The sequence below is a fragment of the Electrophorus electricus genome, chromosome 5 (assembly GCF_041902795.1).
Source record: "Electrophorus electricus isolate QZ-2024a chromosome 5, ASM4190279v1, whole genome shotgun sequence".
NCBI classification, from domain to species: Eukaryota; Metazoa; Chordata; class Actinopteri; order Gymnotiformes; family Gymnotidae; genus Electrophorus; species Electrophorus electricus.
The window spans coordinates 28,764,666-28,788,683 of record NC_137501.1 but is presented as its reverse complement, the minus strand read 5'-3'; the positions used below and the strand labels follow the sequence as shown (position 1 = coordinate 28,788,683).

The 24,018-nt window shown below is 47.4% G+C and overlaps 1 protein-coding gene across 4 annotated transcripts in view; it reads right to left on the bottom strand.

The window, feature by feature from the left end:
• Positions 1 to 24,018, bottom strand: part of lrba (LPS-responsive vesicle trafficking, beach and anchor containing) — a 194,282-nt gene that overhangs the window by 100,166 nt on the left and 70,098 nt on the right. For all 4 annotated transcript variants that reach the window (XM_035530261.2, XM_035530262.2, XM_035530264.2 and 1 more), the window contains exons 34-36: positions 13,190 to 13,254; positions 11,188 to 11,296; positions 1,449 to 1,615 (exon numbers count right to left, since the gene is read on the bottom strand). In XM_035530261.2, the coding sequence (XP_035386154.2) occupies positions 1,449 to 1,615; positions 11,188 to 11,296; positions 13,190 to 13,254 (341 nt within the window). The remainder of the gene's footprint in view (positions 1 to 1,448; positions 1,616 to 11,187; positions 11,297 to 13,189; positions 13,255 to 24,018) is intronic.

Below are 24,018 nucleotides of genomic sequence, written 5' to 3'. Positions count from 1 at the left end.
AGACAGGACGCCCTCCGAGACAACTGATTTCATTTTCATAGAGACTGAATGTGCAGGGGTGTGTGTGTGTGCGCGCGTGTGAGGGCATTTGCATGTTCATATAACTGTAGTCGTATTACATGTAGTGGTTTAAATAATACTTTGTTAAGGTTTTGTAAAAGTTTCTAGAAAAAGGCGTTACATTTTAATTAAGGTTTCTGAATCACTACCAGTGCTTCCTCTCAAACCCTGTTTATATTACCAACATTATTAATCTGTATGTGTGAGTGAGAGAGAGAGAGAGAGAGAGAGAGAGAGAGAGAGAGAGAGAGAGAGAGAGAGAGAGAGAGAGAGAGAGAGAGAGAGGCTGTGGGCAGGAAAAATTAGATGGTAATCAAGGACCATTCTACCATTCTGAGATTCAAACGCAGTCAGCGCTCTGAGACGATTCCCAGCTCCCAGTGTTTGTAAGTAGATTTGATGTTATTGCTTTGCTGCCTGGTAGAGCAAATCCATGGGCAGAGGTGAGAGGCAACACGTAGGTAAATAAGGGATTAGTCCCTTTTAGCCCCCGGCCTGCATGGAGTCACGAGCACGTGTGAGAATATGGGTTTGGGTTCTGGGGCATCTGTATGCATCAGCGGAGAGAGAGAGAGAGAGAGAGAGAGAGAGAGAGAGGGAGCGGGGAAGTGAAAATCAGGAAACCGTAATCCACAAGCCATGGACCACTACACTAGCCTCAGGAGACCGCACTCAAGCTAACAAGGAGGAGGGGATCAGAGAGGAGGAATGAGAGACTGGGTAACAGTGAGAAAGTTTCATCACCCCTCAAGATTAGAGAGGCCCGCATGCACAGGCATCATTAGAGGCGTGTGTGCGGGTTTGGTCCAGAGCAGCTGCTCGTGTGCAGCAGCAAAGCTAACGGCCGCTTCTGCTTTCATCTTGGCCAAACGCAACAACCCACGCGTTATATTCAGGGCAGCGGGCTCAGCACAGTCCCCGCCGTAACGGCAGCTAACGCAGGGGACGGCAGGAAGCGAGGAGTCGAGCATGGTCGCACACAGGTGGGCTTCACCACACGAAACCCTTGCCTCATGATCCCAGACCCACCACCCCATTCCAAACCCAACATCTGCAGCGCAGTCCAGTTCCATCAGCCTATCTGCAGTTCAGAGCCTGCGCTAAAGTCTGGAGAGGGGATCCAACATGGCTGTGGTGTCACAGCTTCGGTCATGACTGTCCGCCAGAAACGGAACAGAACGTCAGCCAGACCTCATCCTCAGGGCTGAGAGGCTCCGCCCGTACCAGTGGAACTGCCAGTAAGTAGCAACCTGCAGAGTATCAGACCCTAGAGCTGAGAGCTACAGAGCAGTTAGACAGCCTAGAGCACCTATAGAACCTAGAGCTCCTAGAACACCTATAGAACATATAACACCTTTACTGTGTGAAGCTGTGTGCAGCCGTGTTACCTGTAGGAGGAGTTTCCCCAGGCTCCGTGCTTGTCTGTCAGAATATGGACAATCTTCTGGATCAGCTGGGTGGCAGTCATGTGATCTCGGTACTTGGCAGCTCTGATCAGGTGGTCACACATCTTCTCCTCATCACGTTTCTCAGCAGCATATTGAGCACAGTGAGACTGCACACACGCACGCACACACACACACACACACACATTAGGAATCTATAGCCTGATTACCATGACACGGTAATGGCTTAAAAATGGTTATATATGGATTTATGTATTTAAACAATTTCAGTATTGGTGGGTTAGTGTCTGGAAAAATGCACTGGCTGGTTGAGTATATTCAGTATATGTTGTGCACAATTATTTATTTAGTCCATTGATTTATACATGTATATTGCACACATGCAATATGTATGTAACAAAAGCACATCAGTGTATATCCTATACTAGCGAACGCATCCCAGAATGTAAACCGAAATACATGCCATTCAGGAAACATAATGTTAAAAATATACATCATATAAGGAAAAAACTCCAGGGATCTCCATGCACAGATGATATGAACGTGTGAGTGTGTTTGTGTGCATGTGTGTGTGTGTGTGTGTGTGTGCGCGCATGCATGCACGCACATGTGCATGCGCACGCATGTAACTCTATACACACAGGAAACAAATGGAACTCTGGGTCATTTCCAAGTCGTTGTCACGGTGATTAATAACGCTGGACACGTATTTGTTAATGCCTTTGGGCTACACTAAAAAATGTAGAAAATACCCATAATGCAAAGGGGCACATTATTCTTTGTCAGAATCTGTTATCAAAAGGTCTTTGAACTCATATGTGATGGTGTAACAAAGCACCTCATGCTACAGAAAGATTTTTATAAAAACTTTTATATAGTGTGTTCAACACCAAAGAAAACCAAAGCACCAACAAAAAATTATTTAAACAAATAATAAAAGCCAAGTAATACGAAGGGAGAAAAGCACTTCTGCAGTCCCAGACAAAGGCGGGAGAGCAGAGCGGAGAGCCCACGTCTTCTCGCCCGTGATGCAACGTCTAGAAAACAGCAATCAAGCCAAAAGGTTACAGCAGCGATCGGAGCTCTCTTAATGCAATTCCCCCTGCTCCATCCATTGTGTGTTATGGGCCCAAAATTCAATTAGGCCCTGAACTGCAGGATGGGTGGAGCATGTCTCCGCCGAGCCCTGAAGCCCGGGCGCGCTCCTTCTGCTTGGACTGCGTAGAGAGATAGCCAGTGGTAAACGCAGCAGAAAGCTTCCTAATGGACCCTCCCCTCCGATCCGGACGTCCACTCCTCACATATGACAGGAAATCCATGGAGATGAATCACATTAGCGGGGCCTCGGCTCCTCCTAATTATCAATCTGCGTCTCCTTCTGCGGCGTTTAACTGGGCGCTGACCTTAAAGCGCAGGCAGACTCGGGGAGAGGAGGTAAACGAATCGGGCTGAATGCGTAAACGTTAACCCACGCCACTGTCTGATGGAGGAATATGGATGAAAGAGAGGGAGAGATAGAGAGAGAGAGGTGGAGAGAGAGAGCACCAAAAGAGAGAGAGAGAGAGAGAGAGAGAGAGAGAGAGCGCGATTTGTCTTCGGCCTACAGAGAAGGTCAAATCCAGGCAAAGAGATTGAACGTTTGCGATCGGAAAAGCCAGCTAGAGGGAATGAAATGAAGAAAAGATTTTTCAAAAAAAGAATAAAGGTCACGGAAAAACACTGATGGGCTTAACATGCATGTCCACGCTGGAAATCAGGCTGTAAAACGCTCGTATGAATCCTAAATACTGCGAGATCGACGGCAATAAGACTAACTAAAACGAACCGGATTTTAATATGATGTTTGATTCATGGCCCCTGGCGCAGTGCTGGGCTGGGTGCCCTGTCCAAAGCTTTGAGGTCTTGCCAAAAAGGGTGTGCGTGCGCCCCATCAGCACGGCCGGGATGGAGAGAGCAAACCACCTTCTGGGTTTGCTTTGCTCCTTTTCAGCCACTGATTAACGCGTTATTAATTAGCTGCCACAAGTTCAAACACATTTCCATAAACAGGCACTTCATCAGCTTGTGGTGACGGCTGTGAACCATGGAACGATTTAATGGGCTTCCTGGACACGCAGCGGCGTTTTCGCGAGACTAAAAACGCTTCCCACCAGCTGAGCGCGCAACCTCGGCCTTCGAGCATGACGAGAAAAGCTGAGAGGTGACATCATCCAAACGATGTCAACCATCCTACAGTGTTGACTAGCGCCCAAATTTACCCATCAGCCACTGTGTCAAACAGCACCGTTTTGTTTGCAAAATGCGACGTCCCTGCAATTGTCAACCGCAGACTCAAACGCCCGTTAACGTTTCAAGGAAAATGCTGAGGTCTGTATCCTGCAGTAACCCTGAAACTCCGTGATGAAGGGCTAACCATGTCCAAAACGTTTGGCTGTCCAGAGAGGAGCCCAGTAGAGACTGTTATGTGTAGGACAGACTAATTATCCCCATCTGCCTGTGCTATGTGTTTCCTGTGACAGTACCAGACAGGGTAGACACCCGACACCCGATCACACAGCTAGTGCACGTCACTGTCATCCTGTCTCCACCTGCTCCACCCTCTCCACCCATGGGAGGACAGGACAGGTCCAGACAGTCTGCTGGCATGACAATCTCTCTCTTTGAAGACAAAAAAACCAGGTCGTCTTGACGCTGCGCTTTCGCTGTACCCGAACCCATACGGCGGAACAGAGCCGTGGGGTTTTTTGTAGTGCCATTATTTGCTGGGAGTTTCTGGCGAATGTAAGCAAAAACAGATGTAACCGTCTGACTGTGCTGTGAAGCCAATTACACACACCACGAGTCCAACAGTACAGTGCCTGATACAAACAGGGTCGGTGGGTTAAAGAACATAATCACCTCCTCATAGGAATGACACCTACACACAGCCCAATGAGGAAAGTGCATGTACACACAAATGTGTGCGCCCATGTGCACTCACACACAAACACACGCGCACACACACATTTTGGAGTGCTTGTCAGAGGTTCATTATGAAGGCCTGTGAGAACCTTATTAGATCAGCAGAATCTGATGTTCACAGCCCACCAGTGATGGCTGGGGCACGCATGCACACACACACACACACACACACACACACACACACACACACACACACACACACACACACACACACACACACACACACACACACACACACACACACACACACACACACACACGCTCTCTCTACTCCCCTTGGGACAAGTCCTCCTTCACTGCTTCGTCTCCTATATGCAAATACCCCTGAAGGTACCAACACAGACACACACACATACGCTCTCTTCAGTTCTGCTGAAGCCAGAGGATGCTCAGAGATGCTATGAGGATGGAAACTGAACCCTTGGAATCGGGGGGGTGGGGTGCCAAGATTAACAAATCAAAGAGTTTCTCATTTTACTCGATCTCTCGACCTATCAGTCTCCCGCAGAACCTCTGCGCTCACCTGGGGCGTGGGGGGGGGCGTGGGTGGGGGCAGACGGAGGAGAGGCGCGTCGGAGAAAAACGACGCCTTAAAAGTCCAATGGCCAACAAAAGTCCCAGAATGACACTGGCTGACAGGCACTTCAATTCTGCAACGAAACTCCTGTCAGGCAGCAGCCTCCTGTATTGATTTCCCTGCACTACAGGCTCCCCAGACACTACAGGGCACAAATGCAGTATACAGGGTAGAGAAAGGGGGAGAGAGAGAGAGAGAGAGAGAGAGAGAGAGAGAGAGAGAGAGAGAGAGAGAGAGTACAGGCTGTCACTGTAATCTGCCCTTAGCAGTCATGGTGACCATCAAGGTTAACGTAGGCGAAACAACTTATCATGAAACTATCTCTTCCTGTGTCCCCACCACCACCGGTGTGCCCCCTTGGCCTCCTTCGTTGTGCGCTTTTAATGGAGCGCTCGCACGGCACGCGTGGCAGACGCTTCATCTTAGGGCGCCTGCCAATCCTCCAGCGCCCCGCCGCTCTTCTTCGAGGGGAGGCGGAGCGACTCCGCGCGCACTCCAAGGTCGCGGCGTGCGAAGCGAGCCGGGAATCAAGCGTGTCCTTTTAGGGTGAAAAATAGTCAAATGAAGGATATGCACGGGCACGTGAAAAATGGACATGGTCTGCAGCCAGGGGAAGAGAGGGGAGGGAGGGAGAGAGAGAGAGAGAGAGAGGGAGAGAGAGAGAGAGAGAGGGAGAGAGAGGGAGAGAGAGAGAGAGAGAGAGAGAGAGAGAGAGGGAGAGAGAGAGAGAGAGAGAGAGAGAGAGAGAGAGAGAAGAAGGAATATAAATGCAGAATATTGTTTTCACTCTCGGTATAGAAACCGTGCACAGCCACGTCGCCACGGTGACCAGCAGACTGAGTTCAGAGACGCACACACGACTCTCTCACAATGTAGCACTCCTGACTTTACGAACATGTATTTAAAGGCGATATAAAAACAGACAAAGTGTGAACAGTACTCAAGTTTGGAGTAATTTAAGCGCATGTGGACTGTACGGGCCTGCAGACGTAGCGTACAGAACAACGGGAGGTCATCTCACTGGCTTACTGCTGTCACAGAACTACAGGGGACAATGAGGGACGGGATATGACCTGTTCTCTCTCACACACACACACACACACACACACACACACACACACACACACACACACACACACACACACACACACAGTGTGCCTGTGCACCAGAATTACCTGGGGAATCAATTAAAGAGAGAAAGTGAGAGAAAGAATAGGACAGAGAGAGAGAGAGAGAGAGAGAGCGAGGGAGGAGGACAGAGAGAGAGAAAGAAAGAGAGAGAGGGAGGAGAACAGAGAGAGAGAGAGAGAAAGAAAGAGAGAGAGAGAGAGAGAGAGAGAGAGAGAGCATCTCTGTTGGCAACCAGTACAGCCAGTACAGAATTAAATCCTCAGGCACCCTGAGTGTGGGTGTTTGTGTTATTGTGTTTGCAGTCTGCATGTATTTAAGTGTGACTGTAATGCTGTTGATTTGTGTACATTTAAACAACAGACATCGCTGCAGAGACCACAGCATCACAGTACAGACACATTACATACTACAGCTTAATCGGTTCTGTTACTGTTGCTCCCCCTGACACACACACACTGACACACACACACTGACACACACACACTGACACACACACACTGACACACACACACACACACAAAATCACACTTCAACTTTAACTTAATCACATCAGGATCAAGTGAAAGGTAGCCGAGAGAGAGAGCGCGTGTGAGACAGATAGAAGGGAAGACGGGGGGGGGGCACCTCATTCTTTCTCCTTCTCCTCTATCAGGAACTCTCCATCTGCCCCTGTAGTCCTGCACCCTTCACATTTCACTCCTAATGAACAAATACCCATAACAAGTAGCAGAGGTCACCACTCTCTCTCTCTCTCTCTCTCTCTCTCTCTCTCTCTCTCTCTCTCTCTCTCCTCTCTCGTTCTCTCTCTCTCTCTCTCTCTCTCTCTCTCTCTCTCGAGTTCTCTCTCTCTCTCTCTCTCTCTCTCTCTCTCTCGTTCTCTCTCTCTCTCTCTCGAGTTCTCTCTCTCTCTCTCTCTCTCTCTCTCTCTCGTTCTCTCTCTCTCTAGTTCTCTCTCTCCTCTCTCTCGAGTTCTCTCTCTCTCTCGAGTTCTCTCTCTCTCTCTCTCTCTCTCTCTCTCTCTCTCTCTCTCTCTCGTTCTCTCTCTTCCTCCGTCTCCCTCTCTCGGTCTATCTCTGCATTTTGTTTGCTCCCTCATCTCACTCACTCCTGGCCACGGACGGCGATCGAAGGGATCTTTTTGTATTTGAGATCCTATTAGAAAGAGAACACTGAAAGATAATTGGATTTCCATTGCTTATCTCAGTGTCCATCAGGACCTGATGGTCACCATCATCCCTGTCCCAGGGGCTGGAGTAGATAACTCAATCTCAAACCTAGTGCGTGCTTGTTCACAGAGGGAAAGAACCAGAGAATTGAGAGAGAGAGAGCGAGAGAGAGAGAGAGAGAGAGAGAGAGAGAGAGAGAAAGAGGGAGAATCGTACATAAGCAATCTTTACAGTCTAAATAATTGGTCTCTTCCATCACTGTTACTAAAAGATATTAGAGCTGACAGAGAGCAAACCTAAACTCATATTTATCTGGTGAATAATTTATCAGCAGCCCATTCCATACAACTACCCCATTACATACAGAAGCACCACGCCAGATCAGATCACCGCACACAGAACACAGCACAAAACGATGCTGACCCTTAACTGAACACACTCAACCCGCACCATGAACATACCCTACCAGCTAATGCAGTCACAGGCCACCTGCTAAACGGTGATAAACATTATAACTTTATAATCTCAACATTCCCATTTTAAATTCCTAAAGAAGCGCCAGCTAATCAACGAAACAGAAAAAAAAAACAATTCCCAACATTAGAATGACAATCCCACAGCGCAGGGGCAGAAAGAAGGAGCATCTAATCGGACCTTTGGTCTCCCAGCCTGCTATGTTGCTGCTCCACCTCAATTGGACCGAACACGGTCAGCGTGCCGTTTCAAAACAGAGAGTGCCATGCTGGCAGGACCAGATGGGGGTTGTGGGGCATCAGAAAATCCTCCCCCGGGGGCGTGTTTCACTGGCCTGTTAGTTTTATTGTGGCAGCACGAAATGAAACCAGTAGCTGTGTGCAAGGAGCGACCCAACCAGAACGAGGTCAAATCAATAGAGTAATATCAGCCGGGCACTTATCAGGGCCTCACGGGTCGTGCAGTAGCGACTGGGTCTAAGTGAGGGGGCGTGGCTAAGTGAGGGGGCGTGGCTAATAGCCGCCTGACCAGCAGGTTCAGCAGGGAACACAAATCAAGTAAAAATGTAAACACTGATTCCAAAATGGCTACAGTAACCTTTAAACCTGCCATCCGCTCCCTACGGAGGGACACAAAATGTCAAAAGCATCCAGTTCACTTAGCAGTCAGGCCAGACACACCTGATTCAGCTCTTCTGGGTCTCTGTAAGACATAGTTGAGCCGTGAGGAGGTTTGGCCATTTTGGGCTTTGAGGAAACAGTAAAAAGTCAGGGAGAATGGGTGGCAGTGACCGGTCCCCACACTGGACCAGACATTCATGCGTGACTATGTAACCACGGCAACCCACAGCTAGTGACCCCTTCTCTCACCCAGTGGCATTGTGGGAACTTACACTGCAGTGTTAAAAATACAGCAGGAAAACCTGCACAGCACTGTTCCCCAGGCGACCACAGACAAAGCTCCTTTATTGTAAACAGCCCTCTGCTTCCCTACCTGTGAATTTCTAATATTTGGATATCTGTTTAGAATCAAACATGAAAACAGTATTTCATCTATTTCGGTCCACGATACATCTTCGTTATTTTGACGTTCTACTTTGGTGTTGCATCTCGAGTCAGCACTATTCCTGATTCCGGCTACGGAGGTGGGTCACGTGACACCAGCTGTGTGGTGCTCCAAGGAACACCAGAGGGGCCAATTAGAACGAGAGCGAGGTAAGCAGAGAGCGTCCCAGGAGCACGGGCCTGCAAGATTACAGCCGATCCGAGGAATTTGGGGTAACAGGAATGACGAGGCGGAGCATGCTGAGCTTCTCTCTGGAGAGCCGGGGTGAGAACGAGGATGAGGAAGGTTGTTTAAGGAGAGTCTGAGCCTAGTAGATGCTGTTTAAGCACAGGCGCTGCATGACTGCGTAGCCTGACGCCTGGCTTAGTATCATGACCTGCTTTAACTAGTCAACATATCAAACTGATTAACTAGAATTTTACTATCAACACTGTCAGTCTCTATAACAACAGCTAAGTAGAGTTAATCTCCATGAAGATTTAATAAAACTAGTCCGGGTGATGCTGGTTTAGTAAACTGTGCGATGCTGGTTTAGTCGAGTTAAAATCTATGACATTGGTTTTGTCGAGTTAGTCTCTGTGATGCAGCTTTAGTAGTATTTTAGTCCTAGCAATCATTGGTCATTTGACTGACAGTAAAGGGACTTTTATTTTGAACTAGCACTCAAAAAGGAGCTGTTTTCTGTCCAGCTATTGCCTGACAGATAGAGAATCTGTTAATCCAGTAGCGTTATGGGAAGAGAGCAGTTAGCTATTCTAGAAGGGAATGCAATAACAGGGCCGTGACGGAGCTAACTGGGTCTGATTCCACTCAAGGACATGCAACACAGTCATCTCCGTAACTGACTCTAACAATCATTCAGCAGCACACTTGGCAATGCTGTCAATCAAACCCAAGAGGTGGGGGAGAGTCCGGCTTTATGGCGGCCCATGGGATTTTTGAATTGTGAGTTCTGGATGTCAATATACGGCCGTAGGGGCCAATCATGCAGGACCTGGACCTACAAAACATGACCTCACCTAAAGCCAACTACTGCAGAGCTCCGCACAAAACCCGACACTCACGGCGCTCCCCAGGTATCATGTTTACTTTTTTACACTCGCATTCACTCTTCCCCGCCCCCCACTTTTCTTTTAGCCGTTTCAAATACAGGACCCTGCCTTGAACCTTTCTGAAAGCATAACATTTTACTACTGGAGAGCATGGGAAGGTGAACAGGGGCTTTTAAAAAACAGGCAGGCTCTGTAGAGCTCTGGAGTGGTACCAAGCATCTACCCTCACAGACTGGTTTAAGTATCGGGGGTGGGGGTGAAGGGGAAGAGAGAGAGAGAGGGAGAGAGAGAGAGAGAGAGAGGGAGAGGGAGAGGGAGAGGGAGAGGGAGAGGGAGAGGGAGAGGGAGAGAGAGAGGGGGAGAGGGAGAGAGAGAGAGAGAGAGAGAGAGAGAGAGAGAGAGAGAGAGAGAGAGAGAGAGAGAGAGGAGAGAGGGAGAGAGAGAGAGGGAGAGAGAGAGGGAGAGAGAGAGGGAGAGAGAGAGAGGGAGAGGGAGAGGGAGGGAGAGGGAGGGAGAGGGAGAGAGAGGGAGGGAGAGAGAGAGGGAGAGAGAGAGGGAGAGAGAGAGGGAGGGAGAGGTTGAGGGTAGATGTTGTATTCCTGTCAGTGGCAAAATATTCCTCAACTGGGAACCAAACTGACATAATATGATTCAGAAAGAGTCTGAGTGTGTGTGTGTGTATGTGTGTGTAAGATATGTAAGAGTGAACAATAGAAAAGAAAATTTTGAGAAAGAGTTGATACAAAGAAGACACTGTGTTTAAGTATGTGGGGTGTGTGTGTGTGTGTGTGTGTGTGTCTCTGTGTCTGTGTGTGTGCGTCATGCCGTTGTCTGTTGTTCACTGGCAGTGCCTTTTGGCTGTGGGCAGGGATAAATCATTTCCCCAGCCATGTTTTGGCAGGACACAATGCCAAAAGCACTCCTCATAGTCTCAACACCAGAGCACAGGCCGCGTGCACTTTGTGTTTGAAAAGAAAACATTTGTTCTCCATCACACTGGCAGCTCGTTGGAGGTGACGGACAGCTGCGTGGACTCTTGGCTCTCACAGAAAGAGAATAATAATCGCTCGACATCAGCGATGGGATTACAGGCCTCAGACAAAAGTTATAGTCCAGCAATGAAAGAGAAATTAATTATTTAAAAAGAACACCACCACGAGGGTATGTCTAGGATGACTTGAGAATCAGTTTACACTGCATAAAGTTTCATTCTTCTTAAGAAGGAATCAGTTCAGTGCATTACCGGTGTTTGTTGTGAGTGTAAAGTGTGGCCGTTTGTGTGTTTTTGTGTGTACCTCAAACTCAGCGTGTTTGTGGATGTCCTCTGCTCTCTGGCGGCTCAGGATAAACTCAGCTTCATTTGCCACGCGCACCAGGTGATCCTTCATAGTGTGACTCAGCAGTCTAGAGACAGACAGAGAGACAGGGGAACAGAGAGAGTCAGAAGAACAGAGACAGCAGAACAGAGAGACAAAAGAACAGAGTTCAACATTTGTAGAAATCCCACATCAAGTCTTTTAAGACCATCCAAGTCAGTAACTAGATGCTGACAGACACAGATAATCCCTTGTGTTGTTATAGTAAACACTCAAATACTTCCTCTGTGGAAGTCTACACACGCCCACACCCACACACCCACCCACACACAGCATCTGTAAAATAAAATTTAGTGAAATGAAATGGCTCTAAGGACCAAATCAGAGCCCCCCCCCACCCCAACACACACCCACACCCACCGCTAAAAAGGCAGAAAATTACATTTGCCACAGTGGTTATAAACTAGCTCCACTAAAACAACCACTAATTGATTTGTTAATGATATGCATCTCTAATTATATGGAGAGGAAGGGAGTTCTAACTTCTAACCCTGACCCTTAACCCTGTTCTTGTTGCTACATATGAACTAGCACTCGTACCTCTTAAACACACACACACACACACACAAACACAAATTCTTAGAATCCACACAGCATGTTGGGTGTCAGCAGCACCGTTCTGAGATCAGGTTTCCTCTGTCTCCTCCAGCTCTGACCCACAGTGAGTCATAAAGACAGCAGGTCTCAGCAGCCCGGTCCAGGCCACAAGGTTATGGATCCGCTCTCCACGGGTCGGGAGGCTACGGACCGTGCAAAGTGGAAGAATAACAGGGGGGAAGGAGGAGGGTGGAAACCCGAGCCTGGAGTGTCCGAGCCGGGCAGCGGGGGAGCGGAGGTGCCCGGGACTCTCTGGTGACTGTCCAGCACGAGGCCTCCCACTGGCCCCTGAAGCCCCTCATCCTCCCCACTCCTGCCCCACTCACCCTGGACGCCATCAATAACCTCAGTGCACCGCCGGCTTCTCGGTTTATGGCGTCGCGCACCAGAGGTGTGCCTCTCGCGCGCACACACTCTCTCTCGACTCTGTTTCTGTTTCTTTTTTTTTTTTTCTTCCTCTCTCAGCGAGAGCAGGATAGTGTTACCATCCCCTGCACTGCAAATCAAGCTGTTCGCACGAGAGCCCATCAGACATCTGGTGCAACGTCCCTACCGAGAAACATCCAACACGGACAAACTACAGACGATGCACCTTTAGGAGCCACGGCGCACAAACGAACGACAACGCATCGCTGCGACTCTGAAACAGGATGGACAGAATTGCCGCCGCTTCGCGGTGCATGTCTGTGCAAGGGCCAGCGAGCGAGAGAGATGCCCCTGCTATTTTAAAGAGGGAAAAACCCAGCGTGCTGGGACGTTCGTTAGCATTGCGCACAAACGCATTCATTAGCATAAATTAGCATCGCCGGCATTAATAAGGGAGTTCTAAGAGCCCGAAGCCGATAAGGTTCTCTTTCATCCCTGTGGGATTCTGGGTAATGGAAGGGTCCAGCAGAGCTGACATGCACTTCCTCTCGGAAAAATGAGCTGGATTTCTCGGCGAGGCCTGCGGGCGGGAAGCCTTTTGTTCCTGCTGCCGGCCGCTCCCAACCGGGGCCTGCGGTAACTCGCCCGTACTGACAGGAGCTGTGACCTCTGGGGTCACTGTGACCTTGGGGGTCACTGGTGAAACCTCGTTTTGCAAGGTATTGATTCTCATTCAGTACGAGTGTGTGTGTGTGTGTGTGTGTGTGTGTGTGTGTGTGTAGTGCCCTGGGGCACAGACAGGGGCAGATAATGAAGAGGTGGCTAAAGCAAGGGGCGAGTGGCTCATTAACTGCCCCTGATAACCAGCAAGGGGGGGAGTTCTAATAGGAACCTGCCCTCATGTACAGGTGAAGAGTAGCCACCTGCCCGTATTGACAGGTGGGGACTAAATATTTACCTGCCCTCGTTGACCAGTTCAATGAAGGCTAGACCAGCGTTTTTCTGGATAGAATTCTGCCATTCCTGTAAAAACACAGAACAGCAGTGGTTTACTCACACACACAGAGTGATTCAAGTACTATAGCCTTAGTTATAAGTTATACAGTGTATCTGTGTGTGTGTGTGTGTGTGTGTGTGTGTGTGTGTGTGTGAGTGAGTAAGAGAGAGACAGTAAAAGAGGAAGAGTATATGCGAAAGAGAGAGAGAGAGGGAGAGAGAAAGAAAGCAATGTAACAGAGTGAAGCCAGTTTTCCTCAGATGTAAGGTCAGAGGTCAGGAGTAAGAGATGGGGGCAGCGTGTTGACTACTGCTCCCACTCTGTTTCAGATGTAGAAGTGGGTATCGGTCCAAACAGCCCTGCAAACCACAACCCCCGTCACCTTGGAGACGCGTCAGCTATTTCCACAGTCATATCGACATTTCAACACTTTCCATTGGATCCTCGACAGCACAGTAAGAACAGCAGCATTCCGGCCACGTATGAAGTCTAAACTGTCCAGAAGATTCCAGAAGCATACATCAGCAAAAGGAAATACATCAGGGATCACATTACACAGACTTCAAATTTTTTTTAAATGGTCAGGAGATAATTTATTAGCGAGGGCAGAGAATGGATGTGAGGATGACTTGACACGCAGTTGATAATTTCATAACTCAGTTTATTTTTAATCACCTGCTTACTTCTAAAGTCATAGAGCGAAACTCAAGATGGAGACAGACACATTGGTTTCATCAAACAGTGCTGTTTCCCCAGTCCCAGAGAGAGAGGAAAAGCGAACCAAACCAAAATAAACTACACTTTAACCTGTTAACATGGCAAGTGTCAAAATGTGTGTGTGTGTGTGTGTGTGTGTGTGTGTGTGTGTGTGTGTGAGTGAGAGAGAGAGAGAGAGAGAGAGAGAGAGAGAGAGAGAGAGAGAGAGAGAGAGAGGGGGAGAGAGAGAGAGAGAGAGAGACAGAGGGGGAGAGAGAGAGAGAGAGAGAGAGACGTAGTTTTTCAGCTTTCACTCATAATTATAGCTGCTGATATATAGCAGATTTGTCTCTGTTTTTTTAGTTAAAGCCTCTCGGTGCACGTGGGCGGGGCTTTGAGACTGGTGGGAGGGGCTTTGAGACTCTCTGTTACAGAGAGGGCGTTTAAGAGCACAATGGGGGAAAATAAAGCAGTGGCCGGAAGACTAGAGGAATGTAAACGGTGGACGAAAGGTTCACTCCACAAAATCAAGGATAAAACAAAAAATAAATAAATAAAAAGACGGGAGTAAACTTGGAAGCAAAAAAAAAAAAAAAAGCAGAGCGATGGATGGAGGGATAAAACAGAAGGAGAGCTGAAGGGATGGATGGGATTTAGAGATGGTTAGATTACATGCTTAAGGACAGTGGGATGGAGGGACAGACAGAGAGACGGATGGAGAGATGGAGGGCCATAATAGGGCCTTGTCTAGGACTGAACCTAAACCACCCAGGAAGCAGAATCACAAAGTTCCTCTGAGCAGAAAAAAACAAAACAAAAACAGAAACAGATCTGTTACTCAGAACGTGCGGTTTAAAATCCAGTGATGACATATGTATTCACTTTGCGCTAAACCCTTCCCAGTTCGTTTGCATCGGTTCCCATTAAAGGCAGCTCAGACCGCGCGGGGCTCATAGCCATGCAGAGACAGCGAGCCGTTTGATTGGTCTGCTCTCCAGAGGTCACTGCCCACACCGTCAGGAGAACGTCTGTGTCGGAAGCTTGCTGCCACTCAGATAAATGTAGCTTCCATGTCTACGGAAAAGGCATCATTCTTTAATTAAAGAAAGCGATGACCCCAATCAAAGAGCCGTAACGATCTCGGAAATGTGCTGGGACGGCACCTCTGACGCTTATTGGATTTCCAGCGGTCACTCTGGAGCCGCCTGATACGGTTTTATGCTTCCCATTGACCTCTCCCGTCTTGACCTGATGAGAGGATACAAGCAACCATTTGTGACCTCTCAACTTTGACCCCAACCTCTTCCACCCAGCCACCTCTGGGCCTGACACTATGGCAACCACTCGACCTGATCTCTCCAGGTCATCTCTCCGACATCACACTTCACTCGTGAGTGAGAGCGTACGAGCAAATGTGGATCGATTTCAGGGACAGGCCTGAAGCGCCATTCTCGTTTTTACGGCCTCGGGCCCTGCTGTTGGACACCCACGAGCAGTTTAAATCTGAGTTATACTCCAGTGAACGTCACTAAAATAACCAATAAACACTATCTATTCCAGAAACTTCCTCAAGGTTAAAGCGGTCAAAAAAAAAAAACCACGCATCATACTGGTACCAAACTCTCAGCATTCTCTCAGCACCGATTTACAGTCTGCAGGATGTGCACGGAGGTCTCCTGGGTCGGACACTAGCAGAGGTCTCGCACTATCATTGAAGAGTTCTGAGTAAGAGTAGCAACCTGTCTTAGAAGAGAAAATATTTATCATTCGGAGATTTAGTATATGTAAGATGTGCTGTTCCTTCTCTGTTGAACAACAGTGCTTGAGAGCCTAAATCGAACATCATTACAGAAGGCCAAAACTGTACAAGTCCAGTAAGGTTAGAGAAAGACGACGAATCATAGACGAATGGTCTAAAGAAAGACAAATCCGGTAGCTTTCAAGGCAAAATGGATGTTCGGATTGCTATGAAATGCTATGGATTTCTATGACAAAGGATGCGGTATGGAAACCATGAGACCCTCTGCTCCCTGGGGAGGGAAAGAGAAGGGGTGTGTGTGTGTGTGTGTGTGTGTGTGTGTGTGTGTGTGTGTGTGTGGAGAGAGAGAGACTTTTCTGAGTATACCAGCTCCAGGGCATGTGTCTGCTACAGTCCTGGTGGAGCGCTCAGACACAGCAAGTCTGGTTATGGTGTGCACAACACCAAACAAATGCATCACCACACCACACAGAGAACACACATCAAAGAGGGATCATCTCAAACAAATGTAACATGTTACAGTGCCATCACTAAAGGCAGTGTTATACATTTTCTGCACACAAGCACATACCCGCAAAAGATCAAAACGCACCAATAAATACTGCTACATAAACAATGCACATCAAACACAGAAGACATGTAATTCAATTTAACAAGCATTAAAAATGTGCACTAATGATGTTTGAAATTGCATATTTAAGTTGCCACTTTGCTTTGGAAAGAGCCACGGCATGCGTGTTTAGTGCCAGGTGATCCAGAGTTCCTGTTTCAGTCTTTGTTTAGTCTCATATGATGATGACTGCACCACCTTGTTCGTAACTGCTGCTGATTGAGAAAAGCCTAATTACCCACCAAACTAAAACACCTCTGACACAACACAGACCCACAATGCAATGCAGGAGTCTCTTATACCACTGCAGGGCAGGGAAATGGGCACCTCGCTTGGCTCCTTCCAACAAAAAAATAAACAAGTCCATCAGACGCTACCAAGCCATCAGTTATAATCACAGGTGTTTGTTTGTTTTTGGCCGGCTGGGGGATTGAAGTTCAGTCGAAACAGAAGGGATATCTGACAGGCGCGAGGGCAGAGCTGCGCATCGAGACCGGGTGGAGACGTTTACGCTACGCTTGCATTGTCGCATCGCCCGAAGCCCGCGGAAGAGTTTTGGTCAGGCGGGCGAGCTGGACATTCAGACCCAAAGTGTCAGTACAGCAAGAGCTGGCTCGACGACACAGCCTGTGCGACGTCTCCATGGGGGAAAAGACAAAATAAAGACAAAATAAAGACAAAAACGATGGACGCAGCAAACCTCAAATTGCAGCCTGGAATTCACAATTAGTCCATGAAAAGAGAAAAGGAAAACACAATAAAACTTCTTACTGCTGTTTGAAGAGCATGGGATGGACGGACAGGATTTTTTAAAAATACCGTGAAGATGAAGGAAATAACTGAACTCAAAAGTGGCGGTGTGAACCCCACAGCCCTGCTCACTCCTTCAAACCACTCCACTAGGCTGTAATTGCGCTGTCCCATGGTCACAGTGCTCCATGGCTGTGCCGTTCCATAGTCACGCTAGCGGGGTTTGAGGTGGCGCGCAAGTCGTCCTCAATCGTTGGCCTGGTCTATCAGAATAGTGTCTGACAGCGTGTGTGGGCAGCTTAATTACTGATGTGACTGGACCAACACATCTACACACCTCCGCGCTGTTCTCAGATGTTATCTAGTCTAGAGAAAATACACAACACTGACCAGGCAGCTGCGGTTGTTTTATTTTTTGTGGGGTTTTTTTTAATGTTGTTGTCGTTGTTTTGCACTCACAAAACCCACAGAGACTTAAAGGGAGACGACAAATATATCCTCTCACCAAACGGAAAGGTTTGTTCTTAAACACTCATTTGTGATTGCGTGTGATATGCTGGGATTTGAAGCTTTTTTAAAAATCCACAGTGAAATCTAAAAAACCGCTGGACCTTTAAACGACCAAAACCCAGATGTTTTATTTGATTTAAAGAACGCATTACTGTCTGAATTCAGGCACTGGCTAAAACCGCTTATACTACACCCAGCTGGATGGCCAGAGGTGACGGGAATGATAACAATATACATAAATCTGTCTTAAATAAAGAAACAATTCAACTTCATGTCTGGGACGGATTAGAATGCACCACGCTGACATGATTCTTACGCCACACTCCCATCTACAAACATGAACACAAAAGAGAAGAAAAGAGAAAGACCGAGACACAAACGAGAGAAAGAAAGAAAGAAAGAGAGAGAGAGAGAGAGAGAGAGAGAGAGAGAGAGAAAGCAGGGTCAACTAAGAATAGTCAGACTAAGCAGTCTGAAGCTAAAATAAGACCTTTGAAGTTTCGGTGAACTTAGGCTGTAGACAAAGCAAAGCTACTGGGAAGCTGAGAGTGTGCAGACTGCAGAGAGAACAAGAATAAGGAGCACCGGCGCGCTGGGCTGACAGCCCCCACGGTCGGGGAGCCAATTAAAAGACGCTCAGCTTCAGCGCTTCCACATGAGCCGGGGCTCACGCTTCCTGTCCGGAAGAGCCCCTCTCCGGCACGGCGCGGCCCGGAGCGGCAGGGCGCCGGCTGGGTTAAGAGCCGCTCTGTGTCGTTGTGTTTCTCCGGAGCCTCGGCGGGGCCCGGCGCTCAAAGAATGCCGAGAGCAGAGTTAGCCAGCGGCCCCGGCCCCAGAGACACGCGTGGGTCACGGCCCTGGACACACAGGGGGAGCGCGACGACAGCACGTGGTCTGGGCCGGCGCTTGAACCCTGCGTGTATGTTATGCTACCCAGCAGGCCGCAGAGCCGGTGGGGAGAGATGGAGGCTCTATCGCTCCTCCAGTGCCTTTCTAGTGCATGTTTGCTCTGCTGCTTCATCGTGCTGCTTTTTTTTTTTTTAACAGGTTGGAGCCAGAAGAACAGCACCGTGTCTGAATGAGAGAGCAAAAGGTTGCAGCTCCAGGGAAATGAACGCCGTGATTATGGTTCAGTTCGGTTAATGCTGGCATCAGCAGTCAGTGACTCTCCAACGTCTTAATGTTTGTAAACTGGCAGGTCTGTCTCTTGGGGGTGGGGGGGGGGGGACAATGTCTCTGGTCCCTCCTGCATGACTTGTATCAAAACTGTGCGTTTGCACTGGAACAGTCTGGCCAAGTCCCAGCAGTGAACAAAAGTTCAGACACACATGGATGGCCCATCCTGATTTTTCCCGCTCGTGAGGGGAGCGGTAGGTGGGGTTTATGAGCACTGTTCATGTTTCTTTTTCTTTTCATTCAAAATTCATATAAACTTTACACATCTACATCAAGCTCTACAGAAAATATAAATAAGCTTGGAAGCAGAAAAAAAACAAAACAAATGTAATCATTTTTATTTAACATGCCCCCTGGGACTTTAACGTTTAAATGGGTTTTGCTCACACCTGAACCATGGCAACCGCTGTAGCATCATTTGCCCAATAAGCTTGAAATAGGAGTGCCAACAGTGGAAGTAGCAAACCAATCCAAATTTTCCATTCTTAGTCCTGCTCACACCTGGCTCAACTGGGCCCTTCCATGACTGAGCTGTTGCCCAATCAATATTTTTGTACTGAGTATTGATACACATTTGATATACAATCCTCTGACCCAGGGGGAGGGGGGGGGGGTTGGTAGGTTAAACTTCTCTGCTCCCAGGCTAAAGGTCAGAGGTTAGAAACATCCCATCTGTTTAACAGGTTAACTCCGGCCCTTATGAATACTGCAGCCAGGGCTGCCAACTGCAATATCACAGCGCAGTTTATTACTGGAAATGGAAACGGAAAAACAAGGCTTGACTACATCCAACACAGTTCATGGTGATTTTTCCATTTGTGCCAAATTCACATACAACACGTCAGTTTGTTCGGCCCCCCCCCAACGGTTCTGGTTCTAGACGCGCAGCGTGTCCAGCCCGTCTCTGCGGCAGGGCGGGGTGCGTCCCAGTTCTGCTCACTCAGGAGCAGCGCTACGGCGTGCCGCATCTGCCATAAATCAGCAACGATGCCGGCCGACATTTCTCCAAACAGGAGAGCCACTGGCACACCTCCAGGATCAGCAATGGCTCCTTTACAATCACGCACAGGCACATTCACAGTTTAGTGCTTGTCTGATGGTTTATTTGTTTGCTATTGCTTGCTTAATTAATTAGAGAAGTTTCCTTGAGTTCAAGAAAAGCACTATATAAATGTAAATAATAATAATAACAATAATAAATGGTCAATAACATTCTCAATTGTGTTCTAGAATGCAGTATCCAACTACAGTAAGAACCGACCCATTGTCACATCATAATCGGTCCTCTGTGCTCCGAAAGACTCCATTGGCCGAGGTGATCTTAGGCGGGTTGGCCTATAGTGAGCAGACAGAGGCTGATCACCCTAAACGGTGAACAGTCAGGCAGAGCTGGAGACAAGTGCCCCCAGTCTTGCCTTTGAGTGCTTTTACATGTGAAGCATTATTTATTAATCAGGGCTTGAAACCTTTTCAAGTGATATGCAGTAGGTAAATCTCGCAAAAGCGTCAGGTCTGGGCGCTTGTCACAGCGGATTAGACAGTCCGAGACAACAAGGCTATTACACACGGGCCCCGAATGGAAAGACGAGTACTTCCAAAGGCGATCTTCATGTAATATGCAAAGCCTTTCCCAATGCCCCCATCACTCTAAATTACTTAGATGGAGTAGATGTCTTGATAGTGGATCTTATATTCTGTCTCCCTGTCTCTGCACATCTCTGGTGGACAGGATTAATGCATGCTTCCAGCTCTGGGAAGACGTTCTGCTCCATAACAGAGTTTATTTCCCTCCGTCTCCCAGCTCAAGGGGGCAGACAAAAGAGACAAGCTCATGAGTAAATAAATAGCCCTCATAAAAATTTCAAACGGTAACGGTGTAATTGGCAACTTTAAAGTAAAGATATTAGACCCATGCATGTAGCAGGAAATCCAAATCACTGCAGAAAGGGAACACGCGCGCACACACACACACAAAACAGAAATCTGAAACTATTTAGACGCTTCCATATTTTTACATTGCGATTTTTTTCCTCTGCTTTCTTTTGGAAATGTATTCTCAGTGCTGCCTTTTGAACACAGATCGGATCAACTCCTTGATTAGGACCCATTCTCAGTGTAATTTAGCCCAGGGTTAATCTTGCCAACAGTAACCTATTTAGAACACTGGAATGCCATAATGTTTCATAGATATAGGGCTGAGTAATCAGTTACTCAATTACTAAAACTGATATTCCTACACCCCATCCGCACGAAATATGTGCAAAACAGATTCAGTAGCCAAATACTAGGCTCGCTAGGAACAAAAATGTGGGAGCACACCAAAACAACATTAGAGCGATATGACATTGTATTACTTCTACTGCAGAAGGGCGAGAGGATAACATGTAGAATGTGTATTTTTGCATATTGTCGTGAATCATTAGCAAGCGACGGAAAGGCTATTAAACTCCCAGAATCCCGTGTCTTCACAGCCGTAAGGTCAAGCGGCTTCTGGTGAAGACAATAGCCAAACGTGTTCATTAAAAGGCAGACGGCAAGCGCAGCCAGAGACCGAACAGAGCCAGGAGAGTGAGACAGGACAGAGTGAGACAGGACAGAGTGAGACAGGAGGGGTTCACACAGTGTGGAGCTCTGGAGCTCGTGCATGACTCCGGACATCAAGCCTTCACGCCGCTATTGCAAATATACTTGCATTTCTTTTTGTTTCTTATTTAAAAAAAAAAAAAAAAAAAAAAAAGAAGGTCATGAGGAAAAAATCATATATACTTTAAAAAACTGAAACTATTTTTAATTTACCTATTTGTTTTTGCAATTCAGAAAAATTTTATTTAAAATTGATTCTCTTTTGTATATTTATGATTTCTCTTTAATAAAGCAAAGGTATTTCTTATCTGATAACTTGATTAATTGATGGAGTAATTAGCAGAATACACAATTACTAAAATAATCGATTACTGCAGCCCTAGTTGAGTACTGTACAAAATGTATACTTTTTGTAAGTATACCAAAAAAAACAAAACATAAGCCAAGACACAGTGTTAAATGAACAATGTTTACTGAAAACTCTTCAAGAAGCCCTCCAATATACAGATCAATAAACCTCCAGCTAAGTGACAAGCAATAAACCACACTAGAGGAACCACGCCTGATCAGAATGGATCTTTAATTGTGAATAAAGGGGACGTTGTGGCGCTCAGAATCATCAAACCACAGTTTAGCATCAGAGTTTCAAAGCTGAGCTGAAGAGGCCACACATACATCTGTCCAATCTACCGTGATTAAAAAGTCCTCAGTGACCCCGACCCTTGAACTCTGCGCCCCAACCTTACTCTGTCATGCCAAGAGGAAATTCATTAGAAGATTTTCGCTGATTGTATCGCACCCTGGCAGATTCTATCTCAGGCTACATGAGGCTAGGAGGGGAGAGCATAATCCATCAAACTCACCCCGCACACACGAGACACCCATGCTCTCACTTCCTGTTGACATCTAGAGTACTTCCTGTCAGAAGAACTAGCATGCGTTTCATCACAAGAATTACTCTCATCCCTTCTAAATAAATCACAAACATAAAGAAACGTATAATTAAATACAGAAATACAAACGTTAAAGTGGCGAGGAAAACAATAACCCATATCTATTAAAAACCTAATCACTCTCTCTGTGCAATTTATTTGCGCGTAAACAACAACAGGGAGCTCATTTAAGCTTGTCCTCTCTCTCATCCTCCCAGCACCTGCACAAAGCCAACTTTCCCCAGGAATGAAATTACATTTGCATCAACTGTGAGAGAATTCGGGCCTGGGTGATTAATTGGAGCAATCAGCGACGACAGAGCGTAGGTCTGGCGGCAAGAGTAGGATCTTGCTAGATCACACACACACACACACACACACACACACACACACACACGCACGCACACACAAATGCAAACCCCGGTGCAGGAGGACCCTTTGATTAGATTAGCATTACACAACAGTGTGTCAGGAATGACGAATAGGTGCATTAGAGCGTGTCATTTCCCCCCAGTTTCTGGGTGCTGGTACACGGTGGGCCGCACGCACCCCACTTCCACGGGGGCTCACTGCACGAGCCATGTTAACACTCGACAACTGGGGGACAGAAGGGAGGGTGTGGCTTATTTTTATTTTTTTTTTAGAAATAAAGAGGGTTGAGCTCTTGCAGTCTGAGAGATAACAACTTTGTCCATAACCCACAACGTGTGGCAGGAAATGCTATTGAAGCAATGGATCATGGAAAGTCTGCGATTTCTCTGCCGTCCTGCTGGCTCGCGTTATAATGTGCCGTCAGGCCAAAGGTTTACACGTCCAGCTTTTACAGTGTGTGTAATTATGGCGCAAACAGCCAAAGCCAAAAGACGTGTGTGTCTGTGTGTGTTTGTGTGTGTTTGTGGTTGCTCATGCATGTGCCTACAGATGCTTTGTTGTACAAGCAGATGTAACTGAAATCTGCAGTATGTCATATAAGCATCTTAGAGTGTGTGCATTGGTAACATGTATTGACTGTGTACTGAGTGACAGAATATCACCCCGGGAAACCCAACACCCTTGTACCAGCACGACATCTCCTGTTACTGATGCCGTTCCTCACTCCTCTCATTCACACACACACACACACACACACACACACACACACACACACACACACACACACACACACACACACACACACACACACACACACACACACACACACACACACCAGCAACACATCCATACACAACAGCACTCCCATATGCATTCAGTAATACACACAGACGTACTGTATGAACAAACACACACACACACACACACACACACACACACACACACACACACACACATAATAATAACAACACAGAATAGGACATTGATCCATACACACCTGCCATCAACCTTTCATTTGTATTCATGACTCAACCAGGCGATCCACCCCAAATAAACTTGGCAACAGAGGCTCACACAAAGGCCAGAACAGGCGGATCAATAACCCGACGACATCAATCCTGCATTATCCACCTCCAGTACACCTCACAGGCCGTTACACCAGGTCAAGGGTGCGCGGCCAGGGTCGTGACCCTTAACCTCTGAACTCATAGCGGCGCTATTAAAACTGCTTTGAAAGCCATTTTTCTGGATTTTTTTTTTTTCTTTCCATCTCTACAAACTGAACCGCACCGGCACCCGAAGGAGACGCTGGACAGAGAAAGAGTTCAACAGAATGGAAGGAAGAGGGGACAGATGGAGAGATGGAGGGCGAGAGCGATGCGTGGACAGCCGGGCAGACAAC